This window comes from Mobula birostris, chromosome 21 (genome assembly GCF_030028105.1).
Source record: "Mobula birostris isolate sMobBir1 chromosome 21, sMobBir1.hap1, whole genome shotgun sequence".
In the NCBI taxonomy this organism is placed as follows: domain Eukaryota; kingdom Metazoa; phylum Chordata; class Chondrichthyes; order Myliobatiformes; family Myliobatidae; genus Mobula; species Mobula birostris.
In genome coordinates this window covers 30,927,555-30,954,111 of record NC_092390.1, presented here as the reverse complement: position 1 = coordinate 30,954,111, position 26,557 = coordinate 30,927,555, and the positions used below count along the sequence as shown (strand labels likewise).

Here is a 26,557-nt window from a genome sequence, read left to right as displayed (position 1 = left end):
TAAGCTCCAGATGGCACCACTCTCAGTTTCTCAGGATTACACAAGCCTCTCCATCACAACAAGGTGGCAGTATCCCAATGTTGCCATGCTGCTTCTTTTTTCACTTTGCACACATTATATTTTCATTATGTTCATGATATGTAATAATTTTTACTGTTAAGTACATGAACAAATGCAAGACACAGACTGTTCGCTGGTAGCACATTTCAGAGGAGGAAATGATGGTGATCCCAAGCTATCTCATTGTATATTCTGAAAAAATCTGAATTTTGAAACACTTCCGGCCCCAAGCAGTTTGGGTAAGGGTACTCAACCTTCTCCTTTTCTGTCAGTTATGTTAACACAGTCTACAAACTCCATATTTTCCCCCTCGATCCCCTGCCCAGATGCATGGATATATCCAGTGCTGGATAGATAATATACCTTCGGGATTTTTTTGCCTTTGGTTGCCTTTAATTATAGAATTCCCTGGCATTGCCATATTTTCTTTGTTCGTTCTTTCCAAGTGGCCAACCTGACCAACATTCTGAGATATGCTACTCTGGTTAATGCTGCAGCCTTTCTACTTCAAAAGGTGATGCCTCAAAAAGTGGTATCCATCATAAAGAATCCCCAGCACCCAGATTACACCCTCTTCTCATCCCTATCATCAGAGGGGAGGTCCAGGAGCCTGAAAACAAATATTCAATGTTTTATGGACAGCTTCTTCCCTCTGCCATCAGATTTATTGAATGGACAATGAATCCATGAACACTATCTCACTATTTTTTGATTTCTTTTTGCACTACATGTTTATCTTCATATATATTCTTCTATATCTTACTATTATTTATAGTATATTTTATGTAATGCTGCCACAAAACAATAAATTTCACTACAAATAGTAGTGCAAAAACCTATCTCTATATATGTGCCTAAACCTTTGCACAGTACTGTATGTTAAAGATAACAAAATTGATTCTGATTCTTCCCCCACTTACATAAGTGTCTGCACAATCTTGTGGACTTCTTCAAAGTGGCTACTTCAGATTAATGACCGAGTTATCAAGTGATACAGAATAGAAACATACCCTTAGGCCCAACTCATCCAAGCTGACCCCACTGCCCATTTAAACTAGTTCCATTTGCAGATCGGGGAGGGGAGGATGAAGGTGGAGACAGAGATTGGAGGGTGAGAATCAGGGGCAAAAAGTCTGTGTGTGCTGGAATCTGAAAAGTAAGGAAGGTGATAGTGTGCAGCAACAAGCAATCTGCCAGAGGAAATCAGTATGCCAAATCACATCTGTGGGGGCAAAGGATTTGTCTAAGATTTGGGTCAAAACCCTGCATCGGAACTTATGATCTGAACGTTGACAACTCCTATCCTCCAAAAGATAGTGCTGAACTTGATGAGTTCCTCCAGCAATTGCTTGTTGCTCCAGATTCCAGTGTCTGCAGTCTCCTGTGTCTCTAAGGTAATAATGTAAACCTTTCAAGGAGAAGTTAAGGGCAAATGGAAGCAGAAGTGGAGGGGATCTAGTGGGTGAACTGAAATCTGTGGACATTGGGTGGATGGAACTAAGTGGAGGAGGAAAATGACGAAGTGTCTTAACCTGAAAAGATTACTGTTTATTCCTCTCTATAGGTGCTGCCTGACCTGCTGAATTCCTCCAGTCAGGGAGGCTTGAAGGAAAGTGGGTAATGGGGACAGGAGGGAGAGGGCATGAGGAAGGGAAGAGGAAGGGAAGAGAAATGAGAGGTCTAGAAGTGAATCAGAAGGAGAGAGATTGTAGCGAGAGAGTGGGGGGAGGGTGGAGAGAGAGACAGACAAAGACAGAAAGATATCACAGGGTGGAAGGGAAAATTCACTCTTATACCACTGGGTTGTAGCCTACCTCTAGGCTGAATATGAAGTATTGTTCTTCTAATTAAATTCTGAGCAAAGATCCATTCTCCTAAGATCCCCACCATCATTGAAGCCAACAAAAGCTGGGCCCAGCACCTTAATGCAAGAGTTTTATAAGTAATACATTTAAAATCCTGTTCATTGAATAAACCAGAATCAAGAGCCACTTTTGGTTATTGCTTCCATGAAACAACTGATTGTTGTTACGACTCATTAACGTTTTTGTTAAGATAGGAAATCTTTATTCTTACTCCATCTAACTAAATATGACACTGGACCCCAGCAAGGCACTCAGTTCAAGGGCATTAAAGTAGGTCAATATATAGTGGCATTTTCAGTGACAACTTTATTCTGCAAATGAATATGAAAGGAAAATCACTAAGCTTTAATATGGAGGTGAGAAGGCAGCAAAGTCGCATTCAGTAGCGTTGTTGTCTCACACACCTAGGTTCGAATTGGACCTTGAATGCTGTCTGTGTGAAGTCTGCATGTTCTCCTTGTGACTGCATACAATTTTTCTGGGTTCTCTGATTTCCTTCTATGTCCCAAAGCAGATAATATAATTGGTTGATGTAATTACCCTCAGGTGACGTGACTGGCCAAAGTAGGAGTGTAAGAGAGAATAAGCTATACTGTACAAGCACAGAGAAATATGGAAACAGAGAATGCAAATTATGGGATTGCTCAATAGACTCGATGGGCCAAATGGCCTTCTTCTGTATCACAGTAACTAGTCAGGTAAAATAGCTTCAAGTTTAAGTGGTAAAGAGAGAATTCAAGCACTGACCATTTGATGAAATGATTTCAAGATGTTTCCATTAGTAGGAAAGAATAAAGGTCCAAAGCCACAGCCTCAGAATAAAGGGGTATCCCTTTAAAAAAAGAGATGAGAAGGAATTTCTTCCGACAGAGGGTGTTGATTCTGTGGAATTTGTTGCACACACGGCTGTGGAGATGAAGTCTCTGGGTGCATTTAGGACAAAGGTTGATAAATTCTTTAATGACATGGGGATTAAAGGTGTGAGAATGGGGTTGAAAAGAATTGGCATTGTTGAATGGCAGAGCAGACACAATGGGCCGAATGGCCTAATTCTGCACCTATGTCTTATGGTCTTATGACGTGAAACTAGAAACCAAAGAGATCTCATGTCTATGCTGGAAGATTATAAGGATCCACAAAAGGATAGAGACACAGGCGAGTACAGATGATGGGATCGGGAAAAAAAAACAAACTTCTGGAAGAATTCAGCATCAAGCAATCTCCTGTAAAGGCAAAGGTATGGTCAACATTTTAGGACTGGTTGATACAAGGACACTGCTTTCCAGAAAAGTATGTAACCATATTTCTGCAACTATATTTGATTTATTTGATTAGTATCTTAAAGACTGGATTAATAAATTTAGCGTATGAATTCAAATTCCAGCACTGAAACTGGGGAGCTGAAATTCATGTAGTTAAGTTAATGGCTGGCACTTTAAACTTTAAACAGGAGGGATTTGGCAGCTACGTTTCAATCCTGATCTCTGGTGTGATTTGTGTGAATTTTGCAAGTTCTCTCTATGACATCATGTCTTTCCTTTGGATGCTTGGGTTTCCTCCTGTACCCCAAAGATATGCTGATTAATAATTTAATAGGCCACTGTAAATGAACAGGAATTCAGGTGTGTGACAGGAAGTTCAGGGAAAGTTGATGGCCATGAGAGAGAATGTTCCAAGAAAATAACTGGGTCAATGTGACAAATGGAATCGCTTTGGGAGCCAGGATCAGTCAAAGGGCAGAAAAACCTCCTTCTATGTTGTAAGCAAATATTATTTATGGTGACTGTTAAACTACCATATTCAAGGATCAAGGATCAACTTTATTCACCATATGCTGTACATTTATATGTACTAGGAAACTGCTGTGGGGTGCTGTTGCTACATGCATCAGAAACAACATTCAAGAATTATACAGAATGAAAAATGATATAAAAATAAAGTTCAAAGTACAAATATGGAATAAAATGTACATAAATATATAAATACTAGCATGTATCGACAATATAAGCAGCATTAAAAAGTGGTTTAAAGTGCTTACAGTGTAGTTCACTATATTATTATTTAAAATACAGTTATTTCATTAATATAGTTATGAAAATAAAATCTGCCCTCCTTCCATTCTTGGGCCAAAATGTGACCCAGATACATAACTATAGGCTGACCACTTCCTAGAATTGCTAAGCAAACACTCTGTACCAGGCAATTAGTAATAAACAATAAAAGCTAATAATGTCTATACATTATGAATGAATAAATATAAAAATCCTGACACATTCCAACACTTATTTATTAGGTCTATTTACATTCCGATTCTCAAGAGCTCTCTTAGTTAGTGATATTGAGCAAGGATAATGCAGTGTAGTTAATATTATACCAATATTTAACCCTTCTGTATAAAACATGAGGCATGGGCCAAATGTAACGAGACATAAGGACATAAGAAATGGGAGCCAGAGTAGGCCATCTGGCCCATTGAGCCTGCTCCACCATTCAATAAGATCATGGTTGATCTGGCCATGGACTCATCTCCACCTGCCTGTCTTTTCCCCATAACCCTTAATTCCCCTACTACACAAATATTTATCCAACCTTGTCTTAAATATATTTACTGACGTAGCCTCCACTGCTTCATGGGCAGAGAATTCCAAAGATTCACCGCCCTCTGGGAAAAGCAGTTCCTCCTCATCTCCATCTTAAATCTACTCTCCCAAGTCTTGAGGCTATGACCCCTAGTTCTAGTCTCACCTATCAGTGGAAACAATTTTCCTGCCTCTATCTTATCTATCCCTTTCATAATTTTATATGTTTCTATAGGATCTCCTCTCATTCTTCTGAATTCCAGCGAGTACAGTCTCAGGCGACTCAATCTCTGCTCATAGTCTAATCCCCTCATCTCTGGAATCAACCTGGTGAACCTCCTCTGCACCGCCTCCAAAGCCAGTATATCCTTCCTTAAGTAAGGAGACCAGAACTGCACTTAGTACTCCAGGTGCAGCCTCACCAGTACCCCGTACAGTTGCAGCATAACCTCCCTGCTCTTAAATTCAATCCCTCTAGCAATGAAGGCCAACATCCCATCTGCATTCTTGATAGCCTGCTGCACCTGCAAACCAATCTTTTGTGATTCATGCATAAGCACACCCCAGCCCCTCTGCACAGCAGCATGCTGCAATTTTTTTTACCATTTAAATAATAATCTAATAATCTGATCTTCCATTTTCCTTCCAAAATGGATGACCTCACACTTTCCAACATTTTACTGCATCTGCCAGACCCTTGACCATTCACTTAACCTATCTATATCTCTCTGCAGACTCTTCATATCTTCTGCACAATTTGCTTTTCCACTCAATTTAGTGTCATCAGCAAAAGATTATTTTTATCCTTTGAAACTGCCAATAAAGTAATTTTGTGATTTTCCTGAAGTAATAATAGTCAGCATTAATTTTAGGTTAAAACACATCATTGAAGAATAATGTTGAAAATCAGTTGTTTCCTCTGTATTTACCTGGAACAGCTGGTCACCGTGTTGTAGTTGTCAACAAGTAAAATATCAGCAACAAGTTTAAAGAACGTCAAGTTTTTTTTCTATTCAGGCAAATAACAATTTACATGTTAAAAGTATGAAAATTGCATCTTACCCAATTAGCTGATCCTTGTTCTGTTCCACTAGTGTAGGAGGAACATTTGAAACAATCACCTGCATATCCAATTCATTCACCACTGAGACCTGGAGAAACAAAGCACGATTCCGTTGATCCGACCTACTAATTCTTCATTAAAGACAGCATGACTATTAAGTTGAATGAAATTATTGGTTCAACTATATCTTAAGAGATATGTAAATCTGGTTGTAGGATACAAAGCTTCTTTTTTGCTATTTATATGGTAAGTATATGAGGAACAATATTTTTTTCTGAAGTATGTGGTAGTGGTTGGCAGCTCCAATAGGGGAGAGTGAATGATCCATAATTGAGGTGGGGAGAGAAGGATGGAGCTAATTACAAGATTTACATGAGTAGGGTCCCAGTTTAGCTTTGCAGAATGAAATGCAGTGTCTTGGTTGAGGTTAAGGTTAGGGGTATTTTATATCAGAATATGCAGGGTTTTGAAGGATTGTAGTGTTGATGCTCATGTAGAACAGAACAACGGGAGCTGGCTGTTCAGATGGGAATGGCATAAGTCAGGAGTTCAGGACCTTGGGTAATTAGTAGGGGAATCAGTGAATGAACCAGATGTGAAGTGTGGAGCAAAAGACGGATGTAATTACTAGACATACATGAGTAATGTCCCATTTTAGCTCTGTACAATGAAATGTAGTTGCCTTTTGTGGTCACTTCTTGTGAAATGTAGATTAACTGCGCCATCAATGTTTCCAAAGGAATAAAGCATGAGGAATGATTTAATTTGGTGCAAACTTATGCTCAGATCAGGTAAAATGCAGAAACTTGACTCACACTGGGAAGGTACTGGCCATTTTAAGAAATTGCATGAAGTGGTTAAGGTTGTATCTTACTCTGGCCAAGATTTATTTTCAATCATTCATTTTTAAAATAAGCTGATTACAGGAGATTCCCTCTTGGTGAACACACAATAAATCTAGTAACCAATTGCATTGAAATAGATGGAAACAAAATGTAAACACTTCATTCTGAATTACTAATTTCCAAATACTGTTGATATATATCTGCAACTGATTTCATGTAATATTTCTCAATGAGTCATGTGACAGCAGTTTATTGTGTAACACCCTGGGAAAGGTTTCACAGCTAATGTAATGGTCTTTCTGTAGAAGCAGTGTTTGGGTTATGGTTAGGGATAACGGGCGCTTTGGAATGTGATTCATCCAATCCAATGAAAAGAGTGTGTTTTTGTGTTGTGCGCCTGACACCGGTGTGAGCTGGGTCTTTTGTTTGGCGATGGATGAAGGGAGAAGACGCCGGAGAGAAGAGGTTGCAGGACTTGACCCGGAGCAGAGCCATGATTCAATGAAGCCCGGGGACATCGAAGGAGGATCGGCGAAGGGGAAACTGTGAGCTCCAACTTGTGCACATTAGACTGTTTCAATAAAATGGGCCCTTTTCTTTTTTCTTGCTTTTTCTTTACTAACCCTTCAGTCGAATTAAGAATTATAAAGCTAAATTGTTTAATTGTATGCTGTGTACTGTGTTATTTCGTGGTACTTTTTTGTAGCAGGATAACGGGTCACACAGCATCCACACAAACAAGGGGTTTTGGGTTGGGCTTGCACCTCAATCTCACACGTTTGCTGGGGCTGGAAATTGTCTTCCCTAGACTTACGCAGCCGACTTATGGAACCAGAGCATTTCAATTGTTATGGTGAAAAAAGCACAGTAAATGTTAGGCAACCCATTTAGCTTTAAAATGAAACAACTTAATGAAATCAGGTCCAATACTTACAACAACTTGTGCGCTGCTGCTCAGTTCTGTGCCATAGTTGTCTGTTGCAATAACTTCAAACTTATAATATGATCGCCTCATGTTTCTGAACGTAATGGATGTCTTGATTACACCAGTGTATTCTTCTATCACAAAGCCATCCTTTCCATCTTTTGTGGGTGGTATGATCAGTCGGAACTGAGATATGCTGTAGTTTCCACTGTCTTTATCTTCAACCTGAACATACAGAAAATAATGAAATTGCAAGACTGGTCACACATCATCTTATAGGTTAAATACATCTCTGCCGCAGAGACAAATGATCGACTTACTTAATGTCTTGACAGGAAGGACAAATATTGAATTGTAGTTTTATAGAAAATGAGCATCCAGGCCAGAATTTTTCACCAAACATAACCAGAACTGAGGTGATATAGCAATAGGAACACAGGACAACATCAGCTGTCTGAGCAGCAGTGCTTAGGCCTGTTGCTACTACTTAATGAACTGCAACACACATCAAAGTTGCTGGTGAACGCAGCAGGCCAGGCAGCATCTCTAGGAAGAGGTACAGTCGACGTTTCCAGCCGAGACCCTTCGTCAAGACTAACAATGAACTGGACTGGTTGTCAAGGGACCCAGACTTTGTCATTGGAAGAACAAGCAAGGCAAATAGAAATCAACCTTACTGAGGGTGAATCGAACCAGTACCATGCTACGATGTTGCATGCTTAACGAGACAAAATTTCAATCATACACTGAGTAGCTGGCAGGAGAAAAACAAATGAAAAAAAGCAGAGAAGCGGGATAATCATTCAGAGTCATTCAGCTCCCCATCCTTGTGCTTCATCCAATAAAGTCATAACTAATCTGCACCTCAATTTCATTATCCATCTAAGCTCCTTGTTCCTCTGTACCTTTAACGAAACAAAATCATTTCAACTCTCTCAGAATGCTCCGACTAATCCAGCATCCTAAGAGTTTTGAGCAAGAGAAATCCAGATTACCACTTTAATGCAAAAGTGCTGCTGGGCTTCAATTGTAAATGGCTGTGTAATTTAAAGAATCTGCTGTGTTGATTCTCTCAGGGAACAGCTTCATTGTCTCTAACCTATTTAATCCTTTTAACACGTTGATTATATGGCCCATTCAAGAACAATTATGACATGAGAAGATTGATCCATAAAAGAGAGTCCCCCGTAATTACAAAAGATTTTGTGTGGTGTTGAATTTTGCATCGGTGTCAGAAAAAATATCTGCTCCATAAAACTGCTTTGTTCAGCACTACTGGGCGGACAGGAGTACATTTAGCTGTGCTAGGCATGCAGATTGTTCATACTTCTTATCTGCTGAGTGTTAGTCTGATGAACTATCTACTACAATGATGGAAAGTACATTATATACACTGTGCTGAAATACACATTGCAAAAGCATCTTTCAGAGTCAATGAAAGAATAAATCAAAGATATAAAATTGATCAACTTTATTCCTGGCTTAAACTTCAGGCAAACATGCCTTTTTGCTTAAAGAATATAAATGCAAAATTCAAAGGTAAAAATTTCCCCGAATCCAAACTACAAAATTTAGCTTTGCTCTGATTGCCGAACAAAAGAACTACAACCATAAAGCTCAGATGAAGATTCCAGATCCAGTCCAGAGGAAGGGACTCAGTCCACTTCCCTCCAGCACCTCATATATTGCTACACACATAAAGTACTGTCACATTCATAAGTCTTTTATCTGGAAATATGACCAAATCCATTCTCAAAACATTATGTATATTTACACCACATCAGAAGTTCGGATGTCATAGTCCAATGATAAACCCTTTTGAGGCCCATAGCCTTTCCTGGAGTTGGAGGACTGTCCGTATACTCCAGGGATAACGAAGAGCAGAATCAAATATCGCTGTGATGATTGTACGCTCTGGTATCAATTGTTTGGCAACAATAAAGTATAAAGTATGTGGTGGGAGAGAGGGAAGGAGCTTGTTCTGTTCTTGTGGTTTTGTTCATGTTTTGTTCTGTGTTGTTCTCCCAAGCATTGCAGCCTGATATGTTGGTGCCAGAATGTGTGGCGAAACTAGGGGGCTGCCGCCAGATCACCTTTGGATGTGCTGGTTGTCAACACAAATGGTGCATTTCACTATTTGTTTCAATGTACATTGGGATAAGTAAATCTAAATCTGAATTTGAACCAGGCTAGTCAGCCCAACTAGTCTCTACTAGGTAGCTCTACCACAGCCTCTCAGCACCCTATCTATTTCTTCCCATATTGTTAGGGTATGTTACTTTTTTCTTGCAATATTTGTTTAGTGATACAGTGTGTTGGAGTCAGCCCTTCCGAGCCTTTGAGCCATGCTACTGTAGCAACCCCCGACATGCCGATTAACCCTAACCTGATCACAGAACAAGTTACAATGACAAATTAACCTACCCGGTACATGGGAAGAAATTGTAGCATGTGGGGAAAACGCATGCATTCAACGGGAGGAAGTACAGGGGCTCCTCAGAGACGATGCTGGAGTTGAACTCTGAACTCTGATGCCATGAGCTGTAAGAGCGTCACACTAACCGCTACGCTACTGTGGCACCCACTGAATACTGAAGCAGCTTCCTCTTAAAGACAGAATTTATTTGCAAGCTAAGAACACAGAATCACACTTAGAAAAATCCTTTGAAAAATAAGGCAGTTCAGAAGAAGCTCTAAAGTTATGAATGATCTTTGCTCCCAGCCACTGAGAAAGATAAATTCAAGGCAGAGAACTACTGCTGAATAATGCAACAGGATAAATGACTTCAATTATTTCCACAAAGCAGATAACTCATTACAGAAAAAAAGCATCAATGTTTTTTGCTGTCTTGATGACAACTGGCTTTACAAGTTAATTGTTTTCTTTTTAGGAGATGCTCTGCAAATTCCAACTCAAGTCAGTCAGAAGAGGGAGCTACGGCACCATAAACATTGGGGGTAAAAAAAATCTATCAGTCTTTACCATCAATAAAATCTGAATATCAATCAAAAAAGATAAAGACATGCAATTATATTTAAAGTAAATCTCTTGATTGTGAAATTCTCTCACTAATTTATTCCACTCAGAGAAAGAGAACTAATGCAAATAAAATTCTGTTGCAGAGCCTACGTTTAATTTTAAAAATAGGCCAGCAAATACAAGCTGCTCAGATTGGCTTTTTGTTCAAATATCACTTAGTTCCATTCTAAGAACAAAAAAATGTTCATTCTAGTTGTTGTTTGTAATTTAGGATTTTTTTTACTATGTTATTTGGGTATCTACTTTTACTTCTTAGAATTACAGCAATTTCAAATGTCTGCATGAAGATTGACAAGAATAAATTTTAGAGAATATTTGAAGATCTTTAGAGAAGGGACGTTTCCAGTAGAGGCTTGGTACATTCTCACAAGAAGGAAACCTAGGGGATTCAAAGACGGAGCTCTTCAATTGTGAGAGAGATAGAGAACATGCTGAAACTAAGGTTCATTTATTATCAAAGTATACAACTCTGAAATTCTTCTTCTCTAGATAGCCACGAAACCGAAAAGGAAAAGAACGGCGCCACGATCATCAGCCCCCAAATCCCTCCTCCCTGCACAAAAAAATCAAACAAAAATGGAAGAGGCACATCAATCCCCAAATCCCCTTCCCTCGCACACAAAAAAAAATGAGAACGATCGGGTGAAAAACACAATACAAAAAAAACCCATAAGACTGAAAGAAAATCCACAGTCCAAGTCCACATCAAAAATGCAGAAAACTTGAGCAACATTCTCCCTCTCCACAGCAGAGTGATCACACCAGTAATAAAAAGGCACTCTCCCCTCTCCATATCAGAGCGATCTCACCAGCAATAGAAAGGCACTCTCCCCTCTCTGGCAGCACAGCAATCCCCCAGCAATAAAAAAGGCTGGAAACAAAAGAGGCTGCTCCAAGAATTCTTCAATTACTGTGAGCTCAGAGTATTGAACGAAGTACCACATAAAAGGCTTTGAATTTTGAACTTTTTGATTAACTAGATTGAGGCTTGTGGATTATGAAAGTCAATATCAGATTAAGTAAAAGTTTGCTTAAAGACCAAATGTAGCAAGTGATTGATATTGTCCTCTCCGCGCCTTGTGGCACATCAGGCAGCAACCTTGCCATTTTTTTTACATTCTTTAACATCTGATTTTTTACAGGGCTGAGTTGCTATCTCAATGCATACATCAGTGGAGATTGAAAGCGTGCAAGAAGCCAGCTGGATTTGAACCCTAGACCACATACTTCAAAGTCCAGTGCAAATGACGCTACACCAGCAGCTAGCATAGCAAGTGGTAGTGCTTTGGAATTTACTGCCTCTAAGGGTGGTGTGAGCAGAGGTAATCAATAGATTAAGAAGAGAATTAGAAAAATGCAAAGGTGATAAATTTGCTGGGTTACAGGGATGGAATAGAAGATTAGGATTGACTAGATTGCTATACAGATAATTAGTATAAACTCGAAGGAACAAACAACGTCCTTCTATACCCTTTGACTCTATAATTTGTTCCTGTAATTAATTTCATTTTTTTGCCAAACATAACTTAATTGACCAAATCCCATTAACCAGTGTTAAAAACTGTCATTACTTCAGCATGATTAATCAACAAAAATCAAATAGGCTAATTTAATTTTAATGAACTGATCTCCTTTCAAGACTCCCACCATCATAACTATGAATAATGGAATAATTTCCTCTATTATATCAAAAGAAATTCTCCTTGAAGATCAACTGCAATCAGCCTTCAGAAAAACAAGTTCATCAAAAGTCTTAAAAATATTTGTTGCCATAGCTTATCATTGATTTAAAACTGTTAAAGAGGCTTTCATGTTCATGGAATGTTCAATACTTGAGAAGGAGCATGTCATAACTGATTTTATATTTTCAGCCAAACCATAACACTTCATTCACTTTAGGCTTGGGAACAATGATAAACATTGTCACCTTCAAAACCTGACACGAACACACCTGCAATAAAACATCACTTGACATTTATGATAACATTTATGGAGCTGAAACAACTTCAGGTCTCAGACCTTTAGTTATATTCCTAAAGTCTAAAAATTGTTATTTTCTCTTTACAGATAGTGCAAGCCCTACTTGAGTATTTCCAGCAGTTTTAAATTCATTATGGATTATTTGAAAACAATACTAAGACATTATTGCAAATTTATGACGTACCACATTATGTATATTCCAGTTAAAAATAAGCTACCCAGCCTGATCTTACCCTCCAGCACTGGGTCTGTTGTCCTGCATCCTCAGTATAACTGGCATTTTGAGGGACAACCTGAACACCGGCATTACACACTGACTGTGTTGTCAGTGAAACTAATACAATCCTAATTTCCAACCTGGAGGCTGTGATATTACCTGCATACATCAGATCAGCAAAATATTGAAAACCATTCCATCACATTTGCACCCAATTTATTTCAGAGTTCTCACAGCTACAGAATTTTTGTTCCGCAATTTTTATACTGCCTTTTTCCTTTTTAATTCAAAACTTGAAAGTTGGGGATGAAATTATTTTTGATCTTTGAAAGGAATTCATGCTAGCGTCCGAACCATGGAAATGGAATTGTGTTCGTAGGCAGTTGCTCCTATTCGAGAAGGACTTGTTATCAGTGTAGTTTTGAGATTTCTAAAGTGGCAAAAATGTGGAAAGAGTGTCTGACAGGTGGGTAGATTGTGAGATGATTCACTCTCTGTATTGTAGTTTGAGACTTGTAGTTCAGCTTGAAAACAATACAGCCCAGAAATCTGTCTGTGCCAATTTTCCAGCTTTGAAATAGAACTAACAGCCCTCCAAATGCAATTTTGGAAAGCTTAAAGAAGATACTGACATTGATTGGTGAAGCTCGCTGATTTGAAAACAATGTTATCACAGAACCACTGAACATTTATCAGAGACAGAGATCATTCATACCATTACAGGTCCTTCCTAGGTGTTTGAGAAGCTGGCAGGATGGATAGGGTTGTTTTCGCTGACTGCTGTGGGTGGGAACAGGATAGTTCCATTGTGCCTTCTCTCCCTACCTTAGGGGAAAGGAATTGTCGACATTTTGGGTCAAAACCCAGCAGCAGGACTCAGAGTGGAGAGACAAGATGGCCAGTATAAAGACAGGAAAGGGAGTGGACAGGCAAGAGCCCAAGGTGATTGGTGACTGAAGAGGGATGTAAGATAGTAGGGAGATTGCACCAGGACGGGAGGAGGATGAGTCACAACAGTTGGGGTTTGGGTGAGCCCAGCAGAGCTGGGAGCACTGAATAGACTCTCACACTGAATCAGTAAGGCCGGCTAATGCCAACTTTTCTTATACCCGCATACTCTCTTGTCATAGCAGTTTGTGTTTATTTCCAACTTCCAAAACAGTTTGGGTTATGAATGGTTCTCTTGAGTGGAACCCTGTCATAACCTGGGCACTGCCTAACTTCATTACTTCTAGATTTCTTTTCCCCTCTCTCTCTCTGTCTGTCTGCCTCCATCTAACATTCACCTGCCACCAATCCCACATTCACCATTCTTGACTCAACTTCCCTACCATTTTACACTCCTCCTCAGTCCATCACTCACCTTGAACTCCTGTTTCACAACTCCTCTTCATTTATTTATACTGGCCATTTTTTCTCTCTATTCTTAGTCCACAACGTCAACAATTCCTTTCTCTAACAGGTGCTGATGACCCACTAAGGCCACCCCCATTAGATTGAGTGTTGCTCCAGATTTCAGAATTGGCAGGCTTTTGTGTCTCTTATCCTTTTTTATATATTCTAGTTGAAAGCAAACTCCCCAGCCTAACGACACCTTCCTGCACTGAGCCTGTAGCTCTATGACTCTATGACGATGATTCTGCAGGTCATGAGCCTTCGGAGATGATGGTTCTTCATCTGCCACTCTTTCATATCCCTACTACCTTCCAGGTGAAAACTTTTCCTCAATTCTTCTCTGATCCTTCCACCAATTACGACAAATCTTCATTTCCTGGTTTGTAATCCATCAGTTTAGGGAAATACTCTACCTAGGTCATTTCATTATCTTAAACATCTGAATTAAGTTTCCCCTTCATCAGGCTGTTGAATTTCAATGGTGTTGGGTCAGTAAAGGCCTGATTTGAGATTTCACCTTTTAGCATGGACAGGAACACTGGGGAAGTGGCTTTAATGGAATGCTGTCAGCCAAGGAGGCAGTGTCTTCAACAAGCTCTTGCAATATTTCTTGCAACCAGCACTCCAGCAATCCTAGTAATTCTTGGGAGAATAGATTGCTGGATATATGCAAGGCACAACATCCAAGTTTGCAAGGCAACAAGGTGCCAGAGGAACTCAAGAGATCAGAACACATCTGCAGAGGAAAATAAAAAAAATGTTTTTTTTGAGATCCTTCATCTAAACTGCTCAAAATGCCAACTGTCCATTTCCTTCATAGATGCTACCTCACCACTGAGTTCCTTCAGTATCTTTTTTTGTTGTTCAGAACTCCGGCATCTGCAATTTCTCATATCTTCAAAGTTTCTGTGAGAACAGTATGAACTCCATTCATCTATTCCCCCATCCATCCATCCCCTGTCCATTCCCCATCCATCCATCCATCCTATACCTCATCTATTCATCCATCCATCCCCTGTCCATTCCCCCATCCATCCATCCATCCGTCCCCTCACCAATTCTCTTTCCTTCTTATGATGCACCCTAAACCTACCTCTTTGAACATTGGCCTGAACAGATCCTTGTTTTGGTGACTTTAATTGGTGCAGGTCACTCCCAATAATGACCCCCTAATGAGGCATTCAGCTACTCAGCAGCGTAGGTAGAATATGCAACATGCGGAAATCATGTTAACTAATGGGCAGCACAGCATTAACTTCGGGCCTGTGCTCACTGAAGTTTAGAAGAATGAGGGGGATCTCATTGAAACCCATCGAATATTAAAGGCCTAGATAGATGGACAGGATGCTTCTTATAGTAGGGGAATCTAGGACCAGAGGGCACAGCCTCAGAATACAAAGATGCCCCTTTGGGACAGAGATTTACCCAGAGGGTGGTGAATCTGTGGAATTCATTGCCACAGCTGTGCAGGACAAGTAACTGGGTATATTTAAAGTGGAGGTTGCTAGGTTCTGGATTAGTAGGGGCGCCAAAAGTCACGGGGGAAGAGGCAGGAGTATGCCTGATATTGTAATGTGTGAAGGAAGAGAAGTGAACGTAGTTACTATTACAAGAGAGAAGGTGCTCAAAAAGCTGAAAGACCTAAAGGTACATAAGTCACCAGGACCAGATAAACTGCACCCCAGGGTTCTGAAAGAGGTAGCATTAGAGACTGTGGTGGCATTAGAAATGATCTTTCAAATATCATTAGACTCTGGCATGGTGCCAGAGGACTGGAAAATTGCAAATGTCACTCCACTCTTTAAGAAAGGAGGAAGGCAGCAGAAAAGAAATTATAGACCAGTTAGTCTGACTTCAGTGGTTGGGAAGATGTTAGGGTAAATTGTTAAGGATGAGGTGATGGAGTACTTGGTTTCACGGGACAAGATAGTACAAAGTCAGCATGATCTCCTTCAGAGAAAATTCTGCCTGACATACCTGTTGGAATTCTTTGAGGAGATTACAAGTAGGATAGATAAAGGGGATGCAGTGGATGTTGTATATTTGGACCTTCAGAAGGCCTCTGACAAGGTGCCACACAAAGCTGCTTACCAAGTTAAGAGCCCATGGTATTACGGGAAAGTTACTAACATGATTAGAGCACTGGCTGATTGGTAGGAGGCAGCGAGTGGGAATAAAAGAATCCTTTTCTGGTTGGCTGCCAGTGACTAGTGGTGTTCTGCAGGAGTTGGTGTTGGAACCACTTCTTTTTATGTTGTATATTAATAATTTAGATGATGGAATAGATGGCTTTGTTGCCAAGTTCGCAGATGATACAAAGATGAATGGAGGGGCAGGCAGTGTTGAGGGAACAGGTAGGATGCAAAAGGACTTAAGACAGATTAGGAGAATGGGCAAGTGGCAAACGAAATACCAAGTTGGAAAACACTTTGGTAGTAGAAATAAATGTGTGGACTATTTTCTAAACTAGGAGAAAATCCAGGAATCTGAGATGCAGTGGGACTTGGGAATCCTTGTGCAGAACACCCTGAAGGTTAACTTGCAGGTTGAGTCGGTGGTGAGGAAGGCAAATGCTATGTTAGCATTCATTTCAAGAGGTCCAGAATACAAGAGCAAGGATGTATTGCTGAGGCTTTATAAGGCACTGGTGATGCATCACTTTTGAGTATTATGAACAGTTTTGGGCCCTTCATCTTAGAAAAGATGTGCTAGCATTAGGGTTGCCAACTTTCTCACTCCCAAATAAGGGACAAAAGTAGCAGTCAAATACGGAACACTTGTGTTTACCCTGAGAAAGACTACCATGACCATGAAGCCTTGCACGGGCACCTGTGTGTGCATACGTGTACATGCCGATTTTTTTCTACAAATCAGTTTTGGCTTAATCTTCCCGATTCTGATACACTGTCCATACATTATTTCTACTTTATATAGGCTGTATATTTATCATATCATTCCTGCTTTTACTTTCTGTTAGTGTTATTTTAGCTTTTATGTGTTATTGGTATGATTTGGTAGGTTCTTTTCTTGGTCTGGGAATGCTCAAAAATTTTTTCCCATATAAATTAATGGTAGTTGCTTCTGCACTTTACGCCATTTCAGTTTACGGATGGTTTCATAGGAATGCTCTATCTTAGCGGGGGAAATACAGGACAACGGCGGCCTCGTATGGGACAAGCTAATTTAGCCTAATATACGGGATGTCCCGGCTACTATGGGACAGCTGGCATTGGAGAGGGTCCAGAGGAGATTCACAAGGATGATTCCAGGAACAAAAGGGTTATCATACAAGGAAAGTTTGATGGCTCTGGGTCTGTACTCGCTGGAATTCAGAAGGATGAGAGGGGATCTCATTGAAACCTTTTGAATGTTGAAAGGCCTAGACAGAATAGAAGTGGAAGGGTGGAAAGGATGTTTCCCTTGGTGGGAAAGTCTAGGACAAGAGGGCACTACCTCAGGATAGGGTTTGAGAAAGAAGAAAAAAAAAGGATCAGCCATGATTGAATGACGGAGTAGACTCAATGGGCCAGATGGCCTAATTCTGCTCCTATGTCTTATGGTCTTATGGTATGGCATTGGGAGGGATAATAAATCAGCCATGATAGACCAGTGCAGCAGACTCGATGAACTGAATGGGCTAATTCTGCTGCTATACCTTATGGTCTTATTAACATAGTGCCTTCTCAAGACAAAGGAGGTGCAGGTTCATCCCATATCTTGATCATGATCCTAGTTTCAGGGCCCACTGAATTCAGCGCCCTGTGATTCAGTCAGAGCCATCAGGGGCATAAAGGTACTTTCCTATTTATGTTTTACAACTCCTAGATTTTGCATGAATGATACTTGCTCAGTTTTTACCCTAATTCACAAACATTACAGCAAAAGTCTTGGGAATGCTTTTTCCCAATGTAATTCCCTATCCCTGTTTTTATGCATGCTCCATCCACTTTAACCCTAGTAGATCTTGAACCAATACACTATTTTGAATGAGCTACCACAAGCAAAATTCAGCCAGACTCATTAGTAAAGGTCAGGTGCCCAGTACTAGTTGTTAAGTTGAAAGACATTTCGCATTTCCATGTATGTAGTGGAGATTATTAGGCAGAATGCAAAAGATGCATTCATTATAAGGCACCAGTAAATATCAGCTATTGTTTCACTCATGCAATTTCTTTTCATAATATTATAAATTAAAACACTTTGATTTATTTAGGCATTACAGGAGGAAGAAGATTAAAAGTGATGTGCAGGAGATGGATAGTGACTTGCACCTACTAGAGTTAATTAGGCTATCTTATCTCATACAAGCAGACATGCTCTTTCCTGATTTCATTGTGCATGGAGGGACCTAATCATATTCTGAAAGACCAAATGCCATACAAATTGTAAGGCATTTACAAGTAAACCTAAGAGTGCTTGATTGTTTTACCTTCACATGAAGGGAAATATGCATTTGTTAAAATGTTATGTTTTTAGGGAGGTGTACTTTAATGTTCATCAGTGTGGAAGATTTCAGTATGGGATGAGTGAAACCTTTCCTTCAGCCCGTCAGTTCTGGGCTACTCTATAGGTTATGGGGCGGTGGGGGGGAAGAGCTTGTTCCATTTTTTTGAATTCACATATGCTGCAATGATAATTTATCTGTATCTACTATATATTTGCGACTTCTGCCCAGTTTTGTGCTGTGGAGGATCTACAAAAGCTGAATGTATATTGGCAAAGCTAAAATTAAGTTGTAAACACAAGAGATTCTGCAGGTGCTGGAAATCCAGAGGAACACACACAAAATGCTGGAGGAACTCAGCAGGTCAGGCAGTATCTATGGATAGGAATAAAAGGTACACATCTGAATAATTTTAATGATGTTGAAATGAATGAAGGGAGGAAAGCTACCATTATATTATACATTATTCACTGAACTTCAGTATGATACCAAATTCTTCAATTTTATTACCATACATAAGGGATTTAAAAAAAATCATTCCTAAACAATTACATACTGGTTAAACTTCCTTTAACCTGTTACAATGAACTGATGTTTGGGATTCATGTCTGAGAGAGGAACCAAGCCATTCAATTTAAATATATTTGTCTTTCCAGAATTATTTAAATGTATTTGATTAACAATTTTTTTGCATTCATCAGATGAATGGGTGTCCTATTGATCATTAAATCTCCTTAGTCTGATCATTTCTTGAAGGCAGTTAGATGCCTTTTCAAACTTAAGTCAGTACAAGGACTTTGAAGAGAAATAATCACATCAAATGGTAGAAAAAGGAAAGCCAGCTCATAGAATATTAAGTGTGATACAATTGGGAACAGCAATAATACTTTTTTTCCTATTGCACAAGGAGCTACATATGTGTACTATCTACAAAAGATGTTTGTTAAATTAAATGGTGGACGTTGGCAAATGATGACAAAGCTTTCAAAAATTTCAGGTTCAAGGTTATTGTATAGGCATTCATACCCAGGATATCAATACCTTGAAAGTTAGCTACTTTGCAGCAGCAGCATAGTAATTTTGCAAACATAAATTACTTAAACTTAAATTAACATATGCATATTTGCAAAACAAAATAAACAATTTAGATAAAATAGATCATATTTAGAATGATCAGGCAATTGATAGGGAACTGGTACAGAAAGGAGAATGGGGAAGATTATTCATGATAATATTGAATGGCAGGGCAGGCTTGAGTGGCCTACTCCTACTTATATTTTCTTTTGCTCTTACGCTCCAGCAATGGGAACCACTTTCAGACTAGTTTGTTTCTTGACTGGATAAGATCTTGTGCCTTGCAACCATTTCTCTCAGGCCCCAACAACCACTACCATTATCTCCACATATTCTTCTGTGCCCTCAAACCTCCAGCAGTCCCTGCCCCAACTACCAACCCAGCATCCCATCTTATACTCCACCCAACCCGATTCCATCTCCCTTCCCCTGACTTTTCCCTTCTAGACACACCACCAACAGCCTCAACCCTCTCCCTCCACCCTTCATGACCATCTTTTTTCTATTGATTTCACAATAGCTGAGCACGCAAAGGGAGCGATTTTAGCACATTATAACTTGCATATTGAAATACCTCTTGAACTGGAGGTTATGGAGAATTATGTGTAAACATTTGTTCGCCATTCTGCTCAATCTATACCATCTTCTAGGTCCATGTTCTTGAGCTTGTAAACCCACTTCCCTAATGATTCAGGAACAGCTTCTTCCCCTCTGACATCAGATTTCTGAACAGTACATGAACACTATCTCATTATTTACTCCTTTTTGCACTCTGGTATTTCATGTATTTTTACTGTAATTAATAGTAATTTTTATGTATTGCACTGTACTGCTGCTACAAAAGAATAAATTTCACAACAGACGTTGGTGATAATAAACCTGATTCTAAATTCTGAATTGTTCTGCCCGATGGAAGAGGGAGAAGAGAAAATGTCCAGGGAGAAGAGAGATTATGGTCTTGCCATGCAGCTGAGAATTTTTCATCACCATAAGTATGTTTTGTTTAGTTGTAATTAGTAATGAAGGGACAGCAAAATCTCCATTGTATTTCCAAAACAAAACAGTTGACCACATTGACACACTAATTTATTAGCATCTAGGAGATAAGGGATCAAAGCAACAAGAGTATCAAATCATGTTACTTTTCACTGAAAAATTGCCCCTGTGAATAATGGTTATTTTGAATCCAGTAATATTTGACAAAGCATGTAAAATGTGAGGCTGAAGTACTGTCAGAATTTCATGAATAAAAATAAAATCTTTTCTCTTCTAGTCAGAGGATAGTCAAAAGGGACCCATAAAGATCTAATTGTAGCAGGGAATTCTCCTCACTGATCTGTCCCTTGTGACAAGATGCAGTATTTAGTTCTATGACTAAGGCCAGTTTTCCAACAATAATTATTTCTGCAGAGACTATACATGTTACCAGACCGTTTGACCAAACTGCTGTTGATTTGTCTCCTTTTGTCAGTGTTAAAATGATTGTGTTCTGGGAGTGGGAAGATTACTGCAATAATCCATATTACTCTGGTGTTTAATTTGTGATGCTGCCAAATTAGTGAGGATTAATCTTTGTAAGGATATATGCAGTCTCTCATTAAGATAAAATAGGAAGCGTTTTAGTGGCAGACAGATGGGGACCAACAGGATTTGAGCTTTATATAATTTGTTCTTTTTGCTGGAATGTGTCTGTCACTGACAAGGTCAACAATTATTACCCATTTGTAACTGACCTTGTGAATGGTAAACTGTATTCCTTAACTATTGCATTCTTTGAGGAGAAGGTGCTGCCACTGTCCTTTAAGTAGGGAGTTCCATTAGCTTGACAAAGTAATGTAAAAAAATGAAGACTACATCATTCAAAGTCAGGACAATCTCTGGCTTGGGTGCGAGCTTGGCAAGTTCCTACTTTTGTATTTTGTACTCACTGGGAATAGTAGTCGTGGTGATGGCAGTGCCTCAAGAAGGTGGTACCCTCATTAAAGACTTCCACCATCCAGGACATGTTCTCTTTGTATTACCACCATTGAGCGTGGGGGTGGGGGTGGTGGGATTGGATACAGGAACCTGAAGACCCACACTTAGAGGATTTTAAGATAAGTTTCTTCTCCTGTACAAACAGACTTCTGACCAGTTCATGATCCGAAAAACACTACATCATTATTTGTCTTTTGCACTATTTATATATCTATGTAACTTATAGTAATTTTTATATCTTGCACTACCGCAAAACAACAAATTTCATGACATCTCTAAGTCAGTAACAATAAACCTGATTCTGATTCTAGTACAACTGTAACTACAGTGCACTAGTGGTATGAGAAGCATGTGTTTAATATGACAAAGAGGGCATCAACCAATTGAGACACTTTCCCTGAATGGTGTTGAGCTCCTTTGGCTTTGCTAAATCTGCAATTAACAAGACAAAGAGGGAGAATTCTATCATGTTCCTGCCTCGGCTTTGAAATTGATAGAAAAGGTTTACAGAGTTGATTGACAACTCATTCGCTGCTATAAAGGTGAACTCTCACCCATTCTCATAGCAATGGCATTCATTTGTCTAGTCTAAATAGGTTTTTGGTCACTGGCAAAGTTAATGCTGGTGGAACTATGACTAAATTTAAACACTTTCAGCATTATTTATTGTTCTAATTTTGATACTTTGACTTTTACTATCCTAATGCATTAATCCAACTGGCTCAGAAAATGAAACAAAAATGTGGCAAGTGATTGAAAGTGGTCTATTCCCTAGTGAGACATGATAATAACCAATTTAGTCATTTTCTGTAACTCTGGAAAATTAACTCAGCATTTCCCTTCAGCTGTGGTAACAATATCAGCCACAATTTCCACACAAATGGAGCATAGTTGATCAGTCTCAGAACAACCACTGTGCTACTTTGCGTTGAGGTTCACTCCTGCTTACTCACACTAATTCTTCCCCTTCCACCCCCTACCATTGTACCACCCTACATTAATCCCTGCACAGCAACCACAATCCTAATCCATCTGATCCTCAGCTCTTTAATCAATCTTAAACAACCTGATCACCAATCACCGTCTCCCCTGTCAACTGGATCTCTCCAATGACTGAACCCTTTGGATGCCAACTCCTCTTATGACACAACTATGCAAACTTTCACACAGACACATTCCAGCAAATAGAACAAATTATATAAAGCTCAAATCCTGCTGGTCCCCATCTCCCTGCCACTAAAACGCTTCCTATCTTATCTTAATGAGAGACTGCATATCTCCTTACAAAGATTAACACACTGACTATCCCAACATTTTGACCTATATGACCACTAACTCCCTGACCTTCCAAGCTCCCTAGTGGCATCTCCACTGGCCTCCAAATACCCAAAGCACTTTGTTAGCCCATGGTCAGTCTGTGACCACCAGCTATCTCACTCCTCAATGTTCCTCCCTCCCAGACCTGAACAAAGTTGGGCACACTGTGTTTTCATTTGCCCTCTCCAAGATACAAGCATATCTGGCATAATTACACATTGCAGATATAAAAATATCACGAGGCAGCACGGAGGTCAGTGTCCAGGGTTACTGAAGTTGTGTGTGGATGCAATCTGGATTAACTATTCTGAAGTTGTAAGGATGCTACATTATCTTTTAACTTTGGGTAGCAGGGAAGTGGTTGGGTGATTCTGTGCCTTTGCCTATCTGTACTGTCCTTAGCTTCTCAACTGGTAACTTGGAGAGTGTATCTGCCTCAAATTATGAGCCTCCAGATAGATGCTTCAGCATGCTGTCTAATGCTCCCTTGGCTGGGCCTGAGTCTGTGAAAACCTGCACGTCCACTAGGGATGTCGAAGTCCAATGCCTGCAGGCCTGAATGCACTGGAGTCTGGGGGCTGAAGGCCTGTCCTAGGTTTAAAGGACTTGTATGTGCTGAGGTGTGAGGGAGGAATGGTACTAAATTTTGCTGTTGCTGTTTTGCTAATTGTTGTGTTCCCTGTGGCTCTGCTGAGCATGTTGGGCATGTTATGTTGGTGCTGAAATGTGTGGTGACACTTCCGGGCTGCCCCCAGAACACCCTGTGGTGTGTTGGTTGTTAACACAAATGACACATTTCCCTGTATGTCTCAATGTACAGATGACAAATAAACTTGAATCTTGACCTTGAATCTAATACCACAGCTCTTACACTCTACACTTCTTGCTTGTCTGTGGCTCACTGATATTTTGCTGAAGCATTTATTTACTGAGTAGCTTGTATTTTGCTACTGAAGGAATCCTGTCTGCATTTTATAGAACAAAAGTAGATTTTGAGTGATAGGAGAAGGTTGTGATTTAATGTAAGAGATTCTGCAGATGCTGGAAATCCAGAGCAACACACACAATTCTGTAGGAACTCAGCAGGTCAGGCAGCATCTACAATATCGAGGGGAACAAACAGTTGAAGGTTTGGGCTGAGACAGTCCTGATGAAGGGTCGTCTGAAATGTCAATTGATTTTTCCCCTCCATAGATGCTGCCTAACTGGCAGAGTTCCTCCAGTATTTTGAAGGTTGTGAATGGTTGGAAAGATGTCTGTTACTTAACATATCATGAACCTCCCTCGCAGCTAATTTTCTTTACATCCTGCAAAAAGAAAACAAATTTCAATAATAATATTGCAATAGCTTGGATCCAGGATCTGGTAAAGTAGCACAACCCACTGGAGCATCATTTCATCGTAGAAATGAAGTGGGGTAGTTTGATGAGTACCTATAGTAGGTTATTGTTTGACTGACAGGACTATAAAGCCAGACTTGAAAATTTACAAACTTTAATCAAAGATTCAAGTGATTCATTGATTCAGAATTCAAGATGCAAGATTATTAAATGTCATTTCCACTACACAAATGTAAAGGAGAACAAATTAATTGTTACTCCAGATCTGATGTAGCACAATAAGATAAAAAACACAATATTTTTTTGAATGAATATAAGTACATAAGATTACTTGTACACAATTGCATGTCCATAAACTGATGCTAAATACAGGAGTGTCTGTACATAAGATGACTGACAGGAAATTGTAGTGATAGTGGATTAGTGGGTGGGGATGTTAGCCTGGGCAAAGTACCTGTTTTTGAGTATGCTGGTTCTGGTGTGGATGCTACATTGCCTCTTCCCCGATGGGTGTGAGACAAGCAGTCCATAAACAGAGTGGGTGGAATCCTTTATGATGTTATTGACCTTTTTCTGACACCTTTTTGTATGTATGCTTTGAAGCCAGGTAGGGTGGTGTTAGTGATACATTGGGCAGTTTCGACTACCTGTTGTAGAGCCTTCATGTCCACTGCAATGCACTTTCAAATGGCTGAAGCTTCAACTTTTCTAGCAAGGAGTAAAATTAATCCACAAACCATACTCCTTCTCCAACTCAGGCTGAGGCTCTGACTGACTGACATGTGTCCATGTAATGCAAGTTGACACATGCATTTTGAGGCCATGAATACTTTAATTACTTTTACACCGCCCAGCTTCATTGTCACCTAAAGGTAGACATGGAATTAGGATGAGGTTTGCAGATCTGACTAAAAAGCAGGATGTTTGTATTACAAAAGTGCATCTCCTCAGAAGAAGTTGAAGAATCATAAATACACATGATGGGTCAAGACAAGGATCAGCAGTGAGATTCAATAGGAGTAATATACCTTGAACAACAGTATACTGTACCACCAACAGAACAGGGCAGCAAACCTTATTCTGAACAGTACTTGGAGATTTCATTTCTAGAATTCTCCTCTCCACAAGCAGTCTGATAAACTACAAAACCTGCTTCTGACTTTCCAGAACCTTTTTGTTCCCAGTGTTTGAGAGTTGCAGCTACAAGTGCTGTCATTGGGATTTGAAGGGCAGAATGATTCAGCCTGCTAATGAAATCTCCACTGCATGCAATATAGCTCATTATGCTTTACTCACAATCAATTTCCAGGACAGTACATGCATCTTTCACAAAAGATGAAAGCACTCAGTTTCCTCTAATGTGATAAAAATGCATCACCTGCTGTCATGCACCTGAGATCTGTTATTGGTGAGATTGAGGAATGGTCCTGGTTGTAAGCATTCCAGTATAGCTGTCAGTACCTCCAGTTGAACTCTGTCTTTTTGTGTGTTACCCCTTAGCCGTCATTCTGTGGTTTTGTATTCCCATGTACTCTTGTTTGTTTTCATGCCCCATGTTCTCCTGTTCCCACTCCTGCTCTACTCCAGCCCCTGTATTAACCCTGGGTCCAGTCCTATCCTTCTCCATAATTATATTGAATCTAATGGCATTGTGATCACTGGACCCAAACTGCTCCCCAACACATACCTCCGTCACCTGACCTATCTCATTCCCTAATAGGAGATCCAACACTGCCCCTTCTCTAGTTGGTACCTCTATATATTGCTGCAAAAACCTATCCTGCACATATTTTACAAACTCCAAACCATCTAGCCCTTTTACAGAATGGGTCTCCCAGTCTATGTGTGGAAAATTAAAATCTCCCACAATCACAACCTTCATTTGTATTACTACAAATATCTGCTATCTCCTTACAAATTTGCTCCTCCAATTCTCGCTCCCCATTAGGTGGTCTATAATACACTCCTATAGGCTTGACTACACCTTTCCCATTCCTCAATTCCACCCAAATAGCCTCCCTAGACGAGTCCTCTAATCTATCCTGCCAAAGCACCGCTGTTATATTTTCTCTGACAAGCAATGCAACACCTCCCTCTCTTGCCCCTCTGATTCTATCACACCTTGTGCTAATTAAGTATACCATGGTCCCTTTGAACATTGGTACTTCCCAATCTCTCATTTCTTAATATTCTGTTTGTCCATCATTTACACCATTGTAGTTGGTCTCATATTTTTCTGCATTATATTTCATTTATCATATTCTCACCTATACGCCCCTAAAGCTTCTTTACATCCATACTCACATTCCTCTTCCATACTCATAATCTGGTACTGTCAACAGCTATTTAATTGATATAAGTTGTGATTAGGTGGGGCCCATGCACTGATCCCTGTGATATCCCAGTAGGCAGTGCCTGTCAATCTGAGAGCAGCCC

General features: G+C 39.8%; 1 protein-coding gene across 1 annotated transcript in view; it reads right to left on the bottom strand.

The window, feature by feature from the left end:
- The window catches only part of pcdh15b (protocadherin-related 15b), a 780,285-nt gene that overhangs the window by 75,667 nt on the left and 678,061 nt on the right, over positions 1-26,557 (bottom strand). Inside the window, exons 26-27 of the mRNA XM_072239829.1 lie at positions 7,347-7,562; positions 5,567-5,655 (exon numbers count right to left, since the gene is read on the bottom strand). Of these exons, the coding sequence (XP_072095930.1) occupies positions 5,567-5,655; positions 7,347-7,562 (305 nt within the window). The remainder of the gene's footprint in view (positions 1-5,566; positions 5,656-7,346; positions 7,563-26,557) is intronic.